At 40.5% G+C, this 18,590-nt stretch overlaps 1 protein-coding gene across 1 annotated transcript; it reads right to left on the reverse strand.

Moving 5' to 3' along the window:
• Positions 1-1,849: 1,849 nt before the first annotated feature.
• Positions 1,850-15,750, reverse strand: cgn (cingulin). Its single transcript, XM_023964153.1, has 21 exons — positions 15,733-15,750; positions 14,017-14,917; positions 13,806-13,903; positions 13,650-13,719; positions 13,435-13,530; positions 11,639-11,760; positions 10,499-10,610; positions 10,089-10,304; positions 8,206-8,354; positions 8,018-8,044; positions 7,301-7,421; positions 7,009-7,212; positions 6,670-6,891; positions 6,342-6,590; positions 6,083-6,253; positions 5,780-5,941; positions 5,190-5,363; positions 4,593-4,711; positions 4,246-4,354; positions 4,001-4,164; positions 1,850-3,531 (listed from the first exon to the last, which is right to left on the reverse strand). Exons 2-21 carry the CDS (start codon positions 14,914-14,916, stop codon positions 3,396-3,398), a joined length of 3,621 nt encoding a protein of 1,206 aa, XP_023819921.1. The 5' UTR covers position 14,917; positions 15,733-15,750; the 3' UTR covers positions 1,850-3,395.
• Positions 15,751-18,590: the final 2,840 nt, after the last annotated feature.

Below are 18,590 nucleotides of genomic sequence, written 5' to 3' on the forward strand. Positions count from 1 at the left end.
TTATATGTTAATAAGATTTTTACCATTGAAAAACATTAAAAAACTTACTTCATCTATTCGATTTGACTTGGGCTTGAGACTAAAGACCTTAAGAATTGACTTGGATTTGCAAAAAGTCACTTGCAAGCAAATTCCTGACTTTCACCTTTTTTTAACTGTTGTAAAATCTAATGATAAAACATTTCTTCTTAAAATAAAACAACTTTTTTGTTTAATGATTTTTCAAATATTCTACACTCAACAAATTTTTGCCATTTTAACAATTTATAGTTTAAAACTTGTTCAACTAACTTATTTAAAAACTCCAATTCAAAACTGAAGTCATTTTATGGCGCCTTTCCAAAAAGATTCAATAATTGGATACAAAAAAATAAAGTTAAATGCAAATGTTATAAAACAATAAATTTTTTTAAGAGGAAGATGTCTTTAATCTGATTTATCATTCCAGAAAAAGACAACCCAAGCAAACCTAAAATAAGCAGCAAGCATGTGATGCTGAAACCAGCTTTCATTTGATTTAAATGGCAAGATTTGTTTTCAGAAACAGATCAAGATACTGTACAGGATCTTCATTATCTCCATGAAAAGGTTTCTCATGAGTTGTTTGATTGTGAATTCTGAGTCAGTAAAGACAGCTCAGGTTTGAAAGGTTAGCTGGAGGTTAAAGCGACAGAGTTCACACACCGTGTTAAAACCTGCGTTATGGATCAGCCCATAAACAGGACCTCTGTCCTCTTGTGTCGACGCATCAGCAGATGTACAAAAACAATTCTGCCACAACAGATAAGAGGCCAGAAAAACATGGGCACACATTTGTGAGTTCTGCAACAACATGCCATGCACCAAAGTGAGAGCATTCGTGAGTGCCAAAAAATGTCCAAACATTTGATGCGTTTGAAAGAAAACATTTTCCAGTCTCCCAAAACCACAAAGACCATAAACTGAATTGTTGTATGGAGTTTAATTTGTGCCAAAACCATGCTTTTGGTTCAGCATGAAGTTTTTTAGACTTAAAAATATCATGACACATGTTTTTTGTAGTTGTTTTTCTGCATTTCTGACAAGGATGATTATGTTTCACCTTTTTCTGTGAAATTCCCAAGAAGTGTTTGCTTGTATTCCTATGAGGCAATATCTTTGGCCACCTCTGGTGTTCGTTTTTGGGCTTGTTGTGCTTCAGGACTCAGGAACTGTCTAGACAAAGTAACCATAAAAACCTGATTTATGGTGCTCCTAGATGTCTCTTAATAAAACTAACAGCCTTTTGCATTTTTCAACATTTAGAAAAATTATTTGGCACAAAAACAAAAAACATGCATTTTAAATTTGACTGACTTGACAAACTTTCAGGCTCTATTGTGGCCGGTGATGTTTTGTAGTATGGAAGTTTTCCCTTAACACCATAAGGAGACTGTTTAACTACATTTAATGGGAGCTCAAACTCTTTAACACCGTTTTATGAGAAATCTGGCATCACGTAAACAAAAATGAGGCTTACTTAACAAGTGATCCAACAGGAAAAAAACAAGGCGTTGCAGCTAAAAATATACAAATTTGACTTTTGTGAAGTTTTAATCAACAAACATAAAATGTGTAATTAATATAATTATCTAAAAATGTTATTTTCATTAAATCTTTGGTTCTAATTTTTCCATAGCAAAGTTGTGTCTTGTTCAAGGTGTGGTGTTAAAGTTCAACTTTGATGGGTTTTTCCTGTTGCCTATTCCAGTTCAAAAAACATCCTTTTGTTTACGCTTGTTGATGGAAAATTGAAGCTGTTTCTAGTGTTGACTCTTTTTTGCAGCTGACTAGGACTCCGGTTGAAAAGTATAAATCACACACATGAACATAAATGAACAGATATTTATTGCTGCTAAAATAGTACATCGCTAACAGTACGTCAGAATCATTTTGTTCCATAACAAATCCCATTGAACATCTTTTTTTTTTAGTTTACAAGCAGATACCTATAAAAGGATATTTGTGTGAATTCCAGTTTTTGAGACATTTTGAGGTTTTTAAGTCACTGCTAAACAGATTTCATCATTTTCTCTAAAGGAATGCACAGAAATCTCAAAGCTTCTAGAAATACAGCTTTATACGACTGAAAAAATTATACTTAAATATTTATTTTATTATAAAAATCAAGTGAAAAAAAATTAAAATTGAACTATTTACAGTCACTATGTGAGAAAAGTTACACCTAAGTGCCTCAAATACAGAGAAAGCAGACTTTTCTGTGAGTCTATAATAAAACCAAAAATAATAAAGGTGGCTTCTAATATAAGAATATAAACTCCAGGCTTTATTTCGACGAGAGACTCGGTTCAAGTGCCGTCTTTTTTATAAACTCACTCATATTGTAGGATTCATCCATTGTGGGACACAAATACTTGACCCAAACTAGCAAAAATATACCATAATGCACTTTTTGTTTCAAGTGATCAAAATCTAAATTCATTTAAATACAACACTGTGAATTTTTCTCGTGTGAACATTGTTTTTGTAGAAGACAGAATTACGTGCAACATTGTTAGCATTATTCAGTCACTTGAGTCAAGGACTGGACTTCATGACACCTTTCCTTTTTTGCGCTGGGTGAGTAATTTTCATCATGCTTTTCATCCAGACCTGACCCAAAACTTCCACACCTTAGTTTTGTTCGACATTACTCTCATTTGCTTCTATTTATATTTTGCAGAACTGCTGGTTTAACTTTTTTGTGTCATCACCCTAAAAAATGTAGCACCGCCTTGTTTAAGTCTATGAGCTTATTATCATGCAACAGAGGGCCATCAACCTTTACAGATCAGTGGCAACAAACATTTTAGAATAGGTATATGACCATTCAAAGTCTTACAGCCGCTTCAGAAATATAGTGTGGTGTATTTTTCTGTGTCCTCCAATGGTTTTACATGGCAGCTCTGTTCTAAAACAGTACAAAAAGCACAAGGAGGCATGTCCTGGTGAGCTTAATGAAGTTTAACCACAGCGCTTTGTACCATAAAATGTGCTAAAGTACTTAAGTACCCTCGATCCCCCATTAGGGCTTTATTTTTCTAATCTTTTCACTTCAGTCAGTGGCTCTGCCTGTTTGCTAAGCTTTTCTTTGACAGAGTACCTTACGAGCTACAAGAGCTGGACTGAAAGAATTTCCCCTCAAACTCCCAGGATGTTTTGTTTCCTTACATCTTCTCTGCTGTGGAAAATCACTCCTGTTAACCCCCACAACAGGTTATTTCCCAGGTCCCATTGACCTCTGCCACACCATGCTGTTCGGAATCCAGACTTTCCACCCAGCCTGTTTACACCCCCAACCAGTTTTTTTTTAAATAAATATATATGTTTGGCAGTTTCCTTCATCATCCGTTTCCAGCTGCTCATGCATTGCTGCATTAGCAGGAGCTGGTCTGGAGGTTGCCCTCAGTGAGGATGGAGGTGATGGTGGAGTGGTCGTACAGGCTGTCGTCATCGTCTGAGCTGAGAGCTGATGAGTCCAAAGCTTGCCGCATGGCTGCCTGGGTTTTCCTCCTGTTAGGAATGATTGATGTTACGTAGTACCATCTTTACAGTCTTTAAATGCAAACTTGTTAAAGCAGGAAGTTTCCTATTTATCTGCAACTTGAAGTCATTATGAGCTTTGCAGACAGAGAGCTCCCTCTGCTGGTCATTTAGAGCAATGTCATTTTCTTAGCTCTTTGGAAGCAAAACGGATCCGTTTCTTTGACGTACAGTGTATTAGATAATAGAATTTGTTAACACCCATGATACCGCATCTTAATTAACTCTTGGGTGTCTCTGCGTCACAGTAGAAGAATTTGGGATCACTGACAACAACATCACATGTCTCCTATTTTAGGATTAAAAAGGGAGGACACTGAGTCTGCCTCTTACTCACTCATTCATGGTGCAGCTGGAAGAATGTCACTTTCAGGAAATGCCTTACATAATCATTAGTCGATGCAGACAGCAAAAAAATAAAAATAAAATAAAGGCTTACTTGAGCTCCGTTTCCAGAGCTGTGACTCTGGCCTGCAAGCTCTCTTTGAGCTCCATCTGTTCCTCCATGTCTCTCTGAGCTTTCCTTCTCAGCCCTTCAATCCTCTCCAGCTCTGTTTCACTCTCATCCACCTGCCTCTTTAGAGCCTTCACTTTCAAAGCGAGCTACAACACAAAGGTGTATTCATGTCAGACTGCTTATTGGAATGAATCCTCAACTCTACAAAGTGTTGTTGTCATTATTACCTGGTCTCTCTGCTCAGTGTGTGCGTGTCTCTCTTCATCCAATGTCATGTTAAGTTCTTTAAGCTTCCTCTCTGAACGCCGTTGAGACGCCAACACAGAGTTCTTCTCTCTAAAAATAAGAAACAAGCAAGTGAGTGACAGCAGCTTATATCAGCTTTTGCCTGAATTAACTTCTGTGACGTGAAAAGTCCTTATTCTCAATAAAGATTTCATTAAAGAATTCATATTGTTGGAAGATTCAAAAAATATTCTTTATCAAATAATAAAAATGTGTTGGAATGCTAATTATTTATAAACCATCCATAACAGAACAGGACTTTAAAAAAATAATTTCTCTCATGCTGCACCTTTCTTCGAAGCGCAAGCGTTCTTCCAGCTCCTGGATCTTGTTCTCCAGCTGGGAGACTCCTGCTGAGGAGCGAGACTGGCCCTCCATCTCAGCCACGCGACTTCTCAGCTCTTTCAGCTGGTGAGGCACAAACATCACAGTCACAATAATCTCTGGGTCATGACGTGTACTGTTCTTTCTAATCCTTAAAACCTAGTTTTTAGCCATAATTCGCCTTTTTTAAGCATTAGATGCCATGTAATAATTGAACACTTACAATATTTTCTGATAGTTTTGGAATGTATGAATGGGTTGCTTTTGATTTAAACCAGATTTTCTTGACAATCATGTTTCCAGAATTTTTTTCAACATTTATAGCAAAAATGAAAAGAAAGGCAGATAAGAAAATATACATTTAGTTAAATTTGACCTAATAATATGGTTCAACTGTGCTTTGTTATAATTAAGGCAGCACTTTAACTATTTAAATGACAAATTCTAACCACCTGCCTGTCATGACATTCTTTAAGCCATACATTCTTTAAGGCCTACAATCCAGTGAAAATAACCCGGGCAGGCCTGATGTTAGCAAACAACAGAGTGGAGTCTGACGTACCTGTCTCTCCATGCCGTTTTTATCCAGCTCCAGGTCCTGCTTAGAGGAGCGCTCCTGCATGAGCTCAGAGCGCAGCTGGTCGATCTGGTCTCTGCTGCGGGACACGCGCTCCGTCAGCATCTCCACTGTGCTCTTCTCCTCCTCACACTCCAACTCCATGCATTTTAGTTTGTCCTGAAAGACAGCAGCAAACATGAATCAGCGGGTTTCTCAGGAGACCTTCCCTGTACAAAGAAGCAACAATACCTTATAATGATGTTGATTTCAGTTAACCACACATGCAGCAGTCATTTTATCAGAACAAATCCGCACTTTTAAATACATATTTTAAAAGAAATTATTATTCCAGACACAATTTAGTAGAAAATATCATTTTTTAGCATAATTTATTGAGCAGTATTGGGTTTTTCTCTTGAAAAATGAAGATCTGTATCGACCTATGTGGCTGCACCAAGACTGTATGATTGTTTTTAATATTAACAAATATTACCAGGGACTAATGACAAGGATGATTCAGGGCAGAAACTACCGGTACTAAAGGGAAGGACTTATTTGTTTTGTCCACGTGACAGGAGAAAAGGACCTCTTACCTCCAGGATGCGGACCTCGCGTGCTTTCTCGTTGTGGCTGTTTTTGCTGGCCTCTAACTCTCCCTCAAGGTGGCGCAGTCTGTTGGAGAGCAGTTCTTTATCCAGCTGATGGTTGTCTCTCTCCTCACAAGCAAGCTGGAGCTCCTTCTTCTGACGCAACATCTAGGAAGAAGTTAAAAAATAAGTTTATCTAATATGATATATTGTTTCTTTTCCAAAACAAGCTTCATGGAAATTGTATCTCAAAAAATTATAAACCAAATTTGGGAAAAAGTCCACAATAAAATGAACAGAGATGCGCACTTCTTCTTCCAGTCTCTTCAGGTTGGCATGATGCTTTTCCAGCTCAGATTGCGCATCTTTTCCGTGGCGTTGAGCATCCTGCATCTCCTTGCGTGCTCGCTCTCTTTGCTCCTCCAGCTGAGCACTGAGGGCGTGCACCTCCTCCTTCGAGGACAGTTTGAGAGACTCGTACTGTCAAAGGACAGAGGCAACAAAAGTTAAACAGGAAATCAGATTGAACAAGTTTTACCCATTGGTTGAAGACCTTCATGTATCTCACATCTTTGTTGAGTTTGTCCAGAGCTTTCCCCAGTTGGCTTTTGGTGTCTTCCAACTGGCTGACTGTCTGTTTAAGTGCCTCCTTGTCCCTCTCTGAGTTTTCCAGACGCAGACTTAGTTCCTGACGCTCCTGGTTAAGTTTGGAAAGTCTTCTTTTAGCCTCATCCAGCTCAGATCTCAGGCCTCTCATCTCCGCATGGAGGGAGAGTTCTGCCTCTGAGCTCTCTGCTGCGCTGCTCTGCAGCTGAGCCTGAATGGACCACAGATCGTTTATACAACCGTGTTTGAACATCTGCTGCTTTAGAGGTGTCAGACGCATTGAACTGTACCTCTAATCGGGAGAGCTTTTCTTTGAGTCGACTGTTAGTTGCCTCTTGGTCACTCTGGGTTTCTCTGAGAGAGTCCACGTCTGCCTGAGCTCTGTTCAGGTGGGATTTTATGGTCTCCAGCTCCTGTTCCGTTTCAGAGAGCTTTTCTTTGAGTCGACTTGCCTCTCTTTGTGCCTCGCCAAGCTTCTGCTCGAGGTCTGACACAGTAGCTGGATTTGGGAGCTTTTGGCAAAAGAGATAGGAAATGAAAGAGATTGATTGTTGTAAAAATGACCTAACATTTTTCGGTCAAACATATAAACCATGAGATTCAATGTTCTAAGTAATACTTTTACAAACCTTCTTGTTCTTCTCTTGTGCCTTTGCAATGTCTTCCTTGGCTCTCTGTAGCTGCTCCTTCAGCCTGTCGATCTCATATCTCAGTTCCGCCTCCTGGTTCTGGTGAGACTTCTTCAAAGAGATCACTTCCATCACCTTCTTGTCAAAGTTGACCCTCTGCTTCTCCAGCTCCGACTTGACCTTCTGCAGATCACCGCTAGATCGCTGGAGTTCGTGAACAGACATTTGACGGTATGATGACTCAAACAAAAGAAACAAATATTCCTCTTTTTAGACATTTCAATCGCTGTACCTGGCTGAGGATCTCTGTGTGTTTGGGATCTGGTGTCTGTTGTTTCATCATGCTCAATTTATCCTTAAGTTCCTTCAACTCATCTTCAAGCTCGTCTTTTTCCAGACGAGTTTGCAGGAGTCTAAAACATGAACATAGACCATTTCTCAATAAAATCATGTGTGAGCTTTCCTCACTTCTTGTGATAAGCAAAGGGGTTTTACATGTGAATAACGGACTTGCATCGACTAATAACAGACAACAAAAACAACATTTTCAAGCTACCACAATAAACGAAAATTACATATTTATAGGAACAACAGCTTTGTATGTATTCTAAACACAGACTAACTCTAGACTATCCACACCCTTCCTCTGTTTCTTTGTGACTTGTGCTTAGAGGCAGTTTTCATTGAATCAACCAAATGACAAAGAGGAAATCTCAGTTTCCTGAAGCTTTACTTTGTGACTAGTTTAAGAAAAATATGATTATTGTCCATCTTGAACATTTTAATTAATCAATTGTTTACGTTGGGTTTACACACTTTAGATGGGAAGCGGATCACTGTGTGGGATATGGAGGAGCTGAAGAAGAGAAGAACTGGGTGTGAATAGTCTTCATGGAGCACTACAGTGAACACAGACTGTCAATAACAGGTCAGGCGGTTGGTATTAGTAAGTCACATCTAAAGTTCTACATATCTAAACCTAAAATGCTGTTAAATCAGGGACCCTCACTGTGGTTCAGGGTGGCTGGGAAGCTCTCTGACAAAAAAGGGAGAGACAGTGACAAGCCAGAATGAGAGAGAACATAGAAATACGTTAGCAACAGACAAAGTGCAAAGAGAAACCCTAAAAAGGTGGTGATAAAGATCCTTGTGCAGATAAATGTTGGGGAAAAAATGGGTTTTGCAGCACATGCTCACTCTTGTTTAGCAGACCGAAGCTCATCTCTCGTGGCATGAAACTGCTCCATCCAGTGGCTGCTTTCATCTCTGCAGTCCTCCAGCTGCTTCTGCAGGGAACGAACCGATGTGTTGACCCGCAGCCGCTCAGCCTCAATTCCTGCTTGAGACTGAGATAGAAAGAAAAGGTGAGCATTTTTTTGAAGCCATCACACCGTGCAGGCAGATCAACTCTACACTGAAGCAAAAACCACTACAGAATCCCAGATGCAGCATTTATGGTTGATATGGTCCTGAAAACGGGTTAATCAGAATGAATCCATCATACAAACACAGTAATTATTTAAACTCCCACTCTGATCTTCTTTTGATCTACTGTAAAAGTTCTCCTAGTGGTCTTTTAATCACGATTATGCCGTTTATAACCAAAATCCAAAAACCCATGTTTTTTTTCCAGGACAAAGTTTTTGCAGAGCAGGAGCAGTTCATTAGAAATTCCCCTCTAAGTTGTGGATGGGACTGTTGGTGCAGAGCAAGCCCAACCCCATTTCCCATCATTCATCTGCTTACATGCTCTCCCGCTAGCTTACAGCCCCTCACACCCTATCCTAACATTACCGGTGCAACAGTCAGATTCCAGCTCAGACGAGGATAACAAAGAAATACCTGGATGTAGTCGTCTACAAGTGGATGCATGGATAAATGGAGGGGACCAGGGAGCTTGTGCCTTACCACTGTAGCCTCTACATCAGTGTTTTTCAACTGGTGTGCTGCGGCACACTAGTGAGCTGTGGGAGATGGTCATATGTGCCGTGGGAAATAGCCCTCATTTACTGATCTAAAAACATTTTCCATCTCCAGGATATCAGTTCTTTGTTCATCCAAACAGGCCCTGATAAAACACTGAGTAGTTAGGAATATCAAAGATCACAAAATACTTTTTTCTATGTGTTTATTTGATTCTATTAAAGACATTTTGATAAGAATGACTGTACTGCGATTTAGCTGCAGCTATAACAGTTTTCGGAAAAGTCCCGCCCCTTTAACTGTCTCCACCAATCATTCTTGGAGGCTTAATCACACGTCATCAATCAATCAGAAGTGGTTAAAGTCTTCACTTCCTTGTTCAGATTCTGCTTATAAAGTCTCTCAGTTCTAACAAAAATACCAGCTAACGCTCGTCTTTAGCGGTGTAGCTTTCCACAGAATCCGGTATCAGACCGTGGAACAAGTGAACAAAACCATGAAGCTCAGAGAAGCGAGTCTGTCTGCCTTTGGCGGCTGTTTGCACTACATCTCCCATGATGCATTGTGTTAAAGTGACAGTGTCTCTGCAATGAGTCTTTCTGTTAAACGTCTTGAAACCACAAAAAACAAACATCACAGTTTTTAAATCTTCTAACTTAACTTTTATTACATATTTTAGAAAAAACAGCTGCAGCTTCCAGCTTTTTCTGTCACAATTATCATAAAAAATGCATGTGAGATTGCAGAGGGGCTGTAGATCAATACAGAATATAGAGTTTGTCCTTTTTTAAAAGTTTTGGATGCTGGTGTGCCGCGGGATTTTTGTCAAGGTTAACGTGTGCCGTGGCTCAAAAAATGTTGAAAAACACTGCTCTACATCACTGCTACAGACTTATTCCGATAACATTTTTTTGTCTGTTCCTGATTCACAATGATTTGAATAAAAATCCCTCATAGGTCCTTCAGGACCCCCCTCACAAATAAAATATACTGTTGCAGCAAAAAGAAAATTAAGAACCAAAATATGCAAAAGGGAAGCTGGGACTGTTTGGTTGTTCCTGTCAGCATCTTCTACCATTGACCTAGTTTGCTCACTTTGTGTCTATTTGAAAAACACTGTCACATCTAATCTGCTGGGTGCTTTGAGCGTTACACACCTGAGACACCTGCTCCATGTTGCTGCGGAGCTTCTCCATGTCGGCGCCGTACTGCTGTCGAAGCGCCTCCATCTCTCGATCATGCGACGCCACCTCATCCTTCAGAGCTCCTTTCAAAGCTGTGAGCTCGCGCTCCCGCTGTCTTAGCGCGTCCTCCAGCTTCTGTTTCAGCTGACAAACCTCCATCAGTTGAGTTTGACAAGACATCAGGTCCTGCTGACAGAGAGAATTCAGACAGTCTGCATACTAGCTCCAAAATATCACTCATCTGGCCTTTTCAAGGTTGGCAAACTTTTTAAAAGTTTTTTAATGAAACATTGCTACACTGAAAGGCTTTTCTTTTAAAAGACTGCAAGGAAAAGTTCCTGCTGTTCATGTCTGGGAGTGTTTGTGAGTGTCAGATGTGGTACCGTCTTTGAGCCGTTCTCCCTCCTCAGCTCCTCCTGGAGCTCAGCCAGCTGGTCCTCCATATCTCGTATATGTTTTTCGGCGCCATCCCTGTCCATCCGAAGCTGAGTCAGTCTGTGAGGAAGAGCGCATTCACTCACTGTTGCACTTTTAAAGAAACGTTTAGGAGCTGACCTTTTTTGATTTGTATTGAGTGCAAGTAGTAGTGACTTCACGTTTCATCTAACTGTCCAGCTCATGACTCACAGATTATAGCATTTGTTTTTTGTTTTCATTTCCTGCCAACCACATGATAACCCCTGTGCTGAAAATGGGTAGTGTCATTCTTCAGCTGACCTTTTTGGTTTTCCAGACTTAAATGTTTCTGTCAAAGTAATTTCTATATTTGACTTGGATTAGTATTAATCTGCCTGTAAAGGTACTCCAATAGCAAGGCCACTCATCCCAAAAAAGTCATTAAAAACCCAACCGCAGGAAAAAATAAAAATGACAAAAAAAATGTTAACTATTGAACTATTAAGACAAAAAATAATTTGTATGATCGCAGTTCATGAAAAATACATTATAGTGATGATCTATTGTGGTGTGGGGCTGCTGTGCTATAGATGTGGTTAAAGCCTTGAATCGACCTTAAAAAGATTTCAAAAATCTTTCAAATTAGAATGCTTATAAGGAGCACTTTTCCACATCATTGAACTGCAGTATAAAAACTCATTTTAAAACGTGCCTAACGTTTCCATTTGTTGGATCATATAAAACATTCAGTAGACAGATATTTTTTCAAACACTATGCAGAGAGTTTAAATGGTGAATGCATCAGTATGGCTGACTGAAAAACAGATTTTGGTGTGTAAAAGTTTATTTGTGTCATCCTAATTGTAAGAATTCATATTTTAGAATTATTGAGGAAAACCCCTTAAATTTACATGCAAATTATTGCCTGTATGACAGCTAAACTAATATCAATGAAGAAATGTCATCAAAAGTGCTATATTGTCTGAATAATAATGAAATGAATAAAAACTACTTGAATGGAGATGTGAGAAAAGGATTGAAAGTCTTTGTTATCATCTGTAGCGCTTTGAAGAATACTTGTGGATGGGTGCAGATGTGTTTGAGTGTGTGTAATGCAGCGTCCTCACTCTGATTGGGTTTCATTCAGCTCTGTATTCTTCCTGCTCAGCAGCTCCTGGAGATGCAGATTTTCATCCAGACAGGATTCCAGCTCACCTTTCAGAGCAGGATCGGAATTACGCGCAGACTCCTACAGGAGTGATGAATAAATAAGAGAGCTGAAACACAAGACAAGGCCGGGCCTCTGGAGGCGTGAGTGATTGGCTTTTTAAAGAAATGTTGTGGGCTTGCATTTTCCAGCTGATCAATGCAGATGAGCTTGAATTATTTAAAGCTATTAAAGATTAAGACTTTACAAGCTACACAACATATAAAGAGTCATTATTGAAGTTGGATTATTGTGCGTGTGCGAGCACCTCTGACTGGGCCAAAGGGATTTACGGATTAATCTGAAGTACGACGAGGAAGCCCTCAGACTTCCTGGTAGGATTTGTTAAAAAAAAACACAAAAACTCCTGAAAAAAATTCTTTAGTAAAACCCAACAAAAAAATGTTATTAATCTATTGTCTTGCAAAGTAGATTAAAAAAACTAAGTGCAACCCCAATAAAAAAAAATCACAAAACATTACTCTTTTTATGTAAACATTCTTTATAAGCAGCTATTGAGAGAACTGGGTCATCTATGACAGCGGTCCCCAGCCCCCAGGCCGCAGACCGGTACTGGTCCGTGGGTCATTTGGTACCGGGCCGCAAAGAAAAACTAAAATAACTTACATGACTTCCGTTTTATTTATTTCGGAATCTAAAAGATGTTTATTTTGAAAAATTGCCCGATTCTCTGCTCCATCCATCTATGTTACTCTTGACGCAGGCCAATTCGCTCGTCTCGGTCACGTGATAGGATATCGCTAAAATAAAACCCAGGAACTAGCAAAATGAATAAAAAACAAACGTCTTTGGTAAGTTTCTTTGCCAAGTGGAAAAGGCCCAGCCAGGAGACAGAAGAGGAGCCTTCAACTTCCAAAAAAAGAAAGCTACATTATTAGACAGTATCAGGAGTCCTACTTAAATTACGGATTTATCCCAACGGGAGATTCCCTCGAACCATTTAGCATTGTGGTGAGTTGGATTTTCCATGCACTTATTTTGAAGGCATGTTTAAATGTTATAATAATAGCAACCAGGGAGTGTTGCGGGCAGAGAGGACGTTGCTCATGTCATAATTCGCGTTTATTGTTATGTTTAGAAAATACCACAGTTTTCATGCAAGTCATATTATTTTGTTGTATTGTAGTGTCGGTCACGTGCGCGTTTGGTCTGCTGTCAGAGTTCCGCAGGCTGCAGGGGTTACTGTCAGAGCTGGCATCACAGGGAATCAAATCAATCCCCTTTGCCTGCTTTGGTTGAGCACGGGTGTTTCTTTTTGCCTACGGGTCCTTTCATCTGACAGTTATGTTGTTTCACCCTTAGTTATTTCTTCCTATTGTGTTTACTTCTTTTTAGCACCATGACTGTGGGAAGGAGAGAGGACGATGACACTTGTGCGATGTACAATGTTTAGTGTGTCAAAATAAAAGTGCAGTGTACGTCTTATCACGTGTCTCTGCCTTTATTGCAGCGTTGCTGCAGCGTGTGTCCGCCACGCCACATATAACATACCGGTTCGTGAGAATTTTGCAAGACATCAAACCGGTCTGTGGTGCACTAAAGGTTGGGGAGCGCTGATTTAGGACATACAAACAGTAAACACCATGTTTTACACAAACATCGTCTAACACCTGACTTAAAGGACAGAAAGAACAGACATTTCTTCCTGTCAGAGGTACGAGGGCCTACCAGCATTTTCATCTCTACTCCACTTACCCTTCTTTCTTCCTGTAGGGCAGTTTGCAGTTCAGCCACCTTTGTCTCCAGCTCCCTTTTTGCTCTCATCCACTCTTCATGAGGGCTTTCTTTAGGCTGGTAACAAAAAGAGTGTAAGACGAGACATACATGTAAAAGGCCTGTTCTACTAAATTGTTAGGGGGGGGGGGGGGGGACTCCTCAGGGAATTTTTGTCAGTTTCAAAATGAACAAACCTTTAGGCTCTGGAGATTCAGATAAATTGCTTCAACTTTCTGTCTGATGACAACATCTCTCTCGTTGGATCTAAAAGGAAGAAAACCCTTCAAGTCATTCACGCTGCAACTAGCTGAACGCACAGATGAATATGGGAGTAAACTCAAGGTTTATACCCTTGTTTTAAGATGCTGTAGAGGTTCTTCATGAGCTGCTCCTCCTCACTGCTCATCTCAGCACTCTGAACCTGGTCCAGCAAAAGGTCAGGGGTCGCCTTCAGACATAGATCAGAAATCTCTGCTTGCAATACTGCATGCTTTGCGGTGCTTAGAGCTCACTCCAGAAACAGCTGCCACGCACAAACACGAACGAACGACGAGTTCTTACCCGTGTGTCAGGTAGGTCCACCTGCAGACGCTCTTTTGAAGACCACTGGCTGCTGGAGCGGGACGCAACTACAGAGCCTTGGTTGCGACCCAAGCTGCTGTTAGTGGAGGACGGAGGAGAGGTGTAGGGGCTTTGGCTGGTGTAAGGAGATGTAGCTCGTGGAGGCTGAAGTACAGGAGGGAGTCCACTCTGCTGGCTAGCAGGTGCTCCACCATCAAACCTGTTTTTCAGCCTGCTGAAAGCACTCTGTCTCTGATTTACTTGAAACTCATGTACTTTTTGGGGTGGGTACGGGTTCAGCTGACTGTCCCTAAGGGACTCCTGTGACCTGCTGAGGTTGGTAGCTTGGTAAGAGCCTCCCCACATTCTTCTTTCCACAGGCCCTTCTCTGCCACTCGCAGCCCACGTCTCTTCGTTGTTACCCCTCACTCCAATTCCTCCGTCCAGATTCCCATAGCTACCAGACTTCCCATCCCCAGGGGGTCTAGACAGCTCAAAATCCTCGATGGCAGGCACTCCATCTCTGTCTAGCAGTGATCCGTGGGATTGAGCGCGGCGCAAAACCCCTCCCTGGCCTCCCCCTTCTCCTGTTTCTCCATATGTTTCCTCCACTCCCAGCCCTGGCTTGACTGTTCTCCGAGGAAGACTACGGTAGTCAGGTCCATAGTCCGTCCTGAGCTGGACCCCGTACGAATCTCCCTTCTGGCCATCTTTCAGGACCACATAGGGCTGGCCGGCAATTCCCTGCACCCTGACTGCTACCCCGTATTTGGAGGAGCTCGGAGGCTTGTTCCTGGGCTGGGGCGCAGGGTGCCTCCCACCGTCTCCAATGTTGTCGATGAATCGGATTTGGACGCCATGGTCGACGGCAGTCTTGTGGCCTGAAGACTGCGTGTTCATGCTGGCAGCAAAGCAGAAAAGAACAACAAAAGTCGGCTTAGGCATTCCTGAACAAAGATTTTTCACTTATAACTCCAGCTTATAACTAAATATTACTTATCCTCATACCTTATACAATAAAAAAACAACTTTTTTATTTCAATTCATCACTCAAAGTCTGTCTGCAATGGAAAAAGGAAGCAGGTTATCGTTCAACATTTGCTCACTGATAAGGCTAAATGAGTAGTGTGAGCATGCTGGGCATTCCAAACGAAGCAGTGGAGGGAAAAACCATAACGTAACCTGACCTGCACAGCTTTACACTGCAAAGTAAAAGTGAAAGAAAACAGGAAGAGCATTAGATCCTAAAAAATCTCCTTCATCTTCCACCTCCACTTTAACAAACTGTCCTTGACCAAATGTATGACAACATTTGATCTTTACCTCAACATCAATTCCAGGTTGTGTTTGCATTCGTTTAGGAGAACATCAGAGAGGATCACCTGACTGGTAATTTGATGCAATTTTTCTTTCGAGGAACAAAGCATTAAGCTGTACAACAATGTGTGTACACTAATACGACTAAGGCACTTAGAACTAAAGCCTTATGCTTGCTAATTATCAAACATGACCTTACATAGCTCTGTTTGCATGTACACTCAGTCACATAAAAAGAACAAGCTCAACTACAGTTCCCCAAAAGGTACTTTTTTCAGTTTGTTTTCAAAATGTCTGAATCATAGACCGACAGGAATATTCTTTACATGTAGAATTAGCAATCAATCTCAGACTAAAAAACAAATTTTTAGGCAAAAATAAGTAAATAAAGACAAACACCTGAAAATACAAACCCAGAGATAAAAGCTTAGTTTGAACAAATGCAGATCTACGGGCGTTTGACTGCTTGAATGAACTTTGTCCTCAGCGTCTCTGTGAGTCATTAACCTGGAGGCACACTGTCATAGATGGCACTCCCCATGTGAGAACCAGCTAAACCTTACTAATCTTTGAAATGTACTAGACACCAGCCCTAATTGCTTTAACCAGACTTGGAAAGCTTAAAAGCACAGAGTTGCTACAACAAACATTCATATCCCTTGTTAGATACTTAAATGAATTTAATATACTATTTTGAAACAGAGAAATTCTAAAAATTGTGAAATAATCTGCCAAACATTTGGTTTAGTTGCTTAAATGCTTGAGATATCATATCAAACTATCACTACTTATAGAAGGTCATTATAAAAAAAAAAAGAAAACAATGCTGTGGCTCATGATACTGACTCCAAAACTATTACAACACTCCCCCTGACCTCGCCACTCTTGCGTATTCCACTTCCCTCCACAGCCTTTTGAGGAGAGCAGCAGAAAGTGGCCAGGGGAAGAGAAAGGGAGGGTGAGGTTTTCTTCTCTTATCAATGCGATAAAATCCAAAGTCAAACTGTTCCAGAGTACAATCCTCCCTCCTGTACACATTGGAAACTGCCTGCAATACTTGCTATCAAACAAGTAACCGTTCTGACGTGGAAAAGGCTCAAACTCAAACCAGACTGGGGAGTTACTGACAGCTTTTCAAATGAATGGAACTGTTAAAGGGAAAGAGCAAGTGATGATCGACCTGAGGATGAAATAATAAAGCGTTTGTATACATTTCACGGTTACTGCCATACATAACCACTAAGCTTAAACAGACCTAATTACCAGATTTGAAGAGATGGTCAATTATTTCCCATCCTTTGGGAGCTGCAGAGAAAGCTCCCTGCCACAACACATTTATTAAGTCATGCATGAAGTCTGCAGCCTGCTGCCTCAAACCAAGTCATGCACTGAAGACTGTTGCAAAGATACGTCAAATGAAAAACACATGCAACAATTTTTAGTGGTGCTTTGTGATGTTTTTGTCGGGGGGCAGTTGAATCTGGTCACCGAAAAGGAAATTGCACAGCGAAGGTATATAGCTTTAGAGTTTGGCTCTTGGTTTTCACTGCTGTAAATGTTTTATTTTTGCTGGGTCAAGTAGGCATTGCCAGCTCAGAGGGACAGGGGTGAGGTGGGGGAGAACCCATCCCATTGTCTGATTGATGTGGGGCGGAAAACCAGGGCAGCAATTCTGAGAATGCATAAATCCTAGACATTTCAGTTTCCCAGCGCTCTCAATCGGAAAACAGAAAGCATATTTCAGGGGCAAAGTTTTCATGCTTTCAAAATGCAATGAGAGTAAAGAATATCAAACAAGTTTTTCAACTATCCTTGTCTGTAATCACTCAAGATAAGAAAAGTTTTGTCTGTTCAGGCACACAAAAGTTTTTCACTCACTAGATGAAACTTATCAATACTAAAATCATAGAAAGACTGATTTTTATTGACAGCCAACGATTATTTCAGCCAAAAGCAAGGTTTTGAGGCTTTTCAGGCAAGTTTTTTACCCTTTGCTTAAAATATGCTGACAGTCCTTCTTCCACCAGCCTCTAATTCAATTCTCACACAGTTTAATTGAATTGGAGCAGCTTCACCGTTAAGATCTGAGATGGAATAGAAACCATGTTAAATGAAATTACAGTGAGGGAAAAGTGTGAAAGTGCCTCTGCAGACTTACTTATGTGTGATGCTTCAACCTGTTCCAAAGATGAAACAAAAAGCGGCACAGCAGGATAAACAAAAATGCTTTCAGACGGTTAAGAAGCTGTAGAGGTGATCTGCTTCCTCGGGATAAGAAAACTCCCTATTTCATGATCAAACGTGACGATATGAGCACAGTAAAATGATCAACTTTGGAAGTCAAAACAATAAAAAAAATGTTTTTTTTACTCAAACTTTATATTAAAAGTAAAAATAAATGGACTACAGCAAAAAGACACCAAAACATGTAAACTATAGATCCTTTGTGTGTTCTTTAAATCGGTCACTAAAACTGATTTACAGCTGCCTGAACCATCAAACCTGCACTTTGAAAAAAGTAATCTGTGCGGTCTGGCCCCAGTGAATCATTAAGTTTTAGGAGGAGGACCAACAATATGGTGAGCAATATTGATGCACTCTTCTTTTCAAAGCCGACAGTTATCCACTTAGCCCTTACATTCTTGACACACCAACACCCCCCATACACACACACAAACCCCTGCTCTACTTTCACACTCTAACAAACAGCCCTTCATCCCTCTTCTCACATTTAGAGGAGATCCCTGGCATGTCAAAGCGTAACCTGAGTGGTGCCAAAAAAGAACACAAGTGTCACCATATTAGGAGCATGTAGGCGTGCCCCTCCCAAGTCCCACATTCCTGACACTTGTCCTTTTGTTCCACTCACCTGTTCAAGCCAGGGAGTCAACAGAGTACCTGGTTATTAGGACTTCACATCATTACTAGCTGCTGCAGTGTTTTATTTATGCATTTATTTACAGTAATGATGTGAGCTTTTAGCTTACTTGACCGGTTAAAAGCCAAATCAGGGAAATTTCTCACCACAGTCGACTTGTCTCCCTACAGTTAACTTAAACCACTTAAAGACTGTCATCATCTGCTGCTGTTGAGTCATCTGAGACATCCAAGCTTTAAAGAGGCCAGCTGTGCTTTAGAGAAACAAGCAGGTGGACGTCACCTGTCTGTCCAGAAGTACTTTTATTCTCTGATTATTCATCATTAATATTTTTGCCATTTGGATGTATAGAAAAAGTTTATATTATAAGCATTCTTTG

Source organism: Oryzias latipes, chromosome 16 (assembly GCF_002234675.1).
Source record: "Oryzias latipes chromosome 16, ASM223467v1".
Classification (NCBI taxonomy): Eukaryota; Metazoa; Chordata; class Actinopteri; order Beloniformes; family Adrianichthyidae; genus Oryzias; species Oryzias latipes.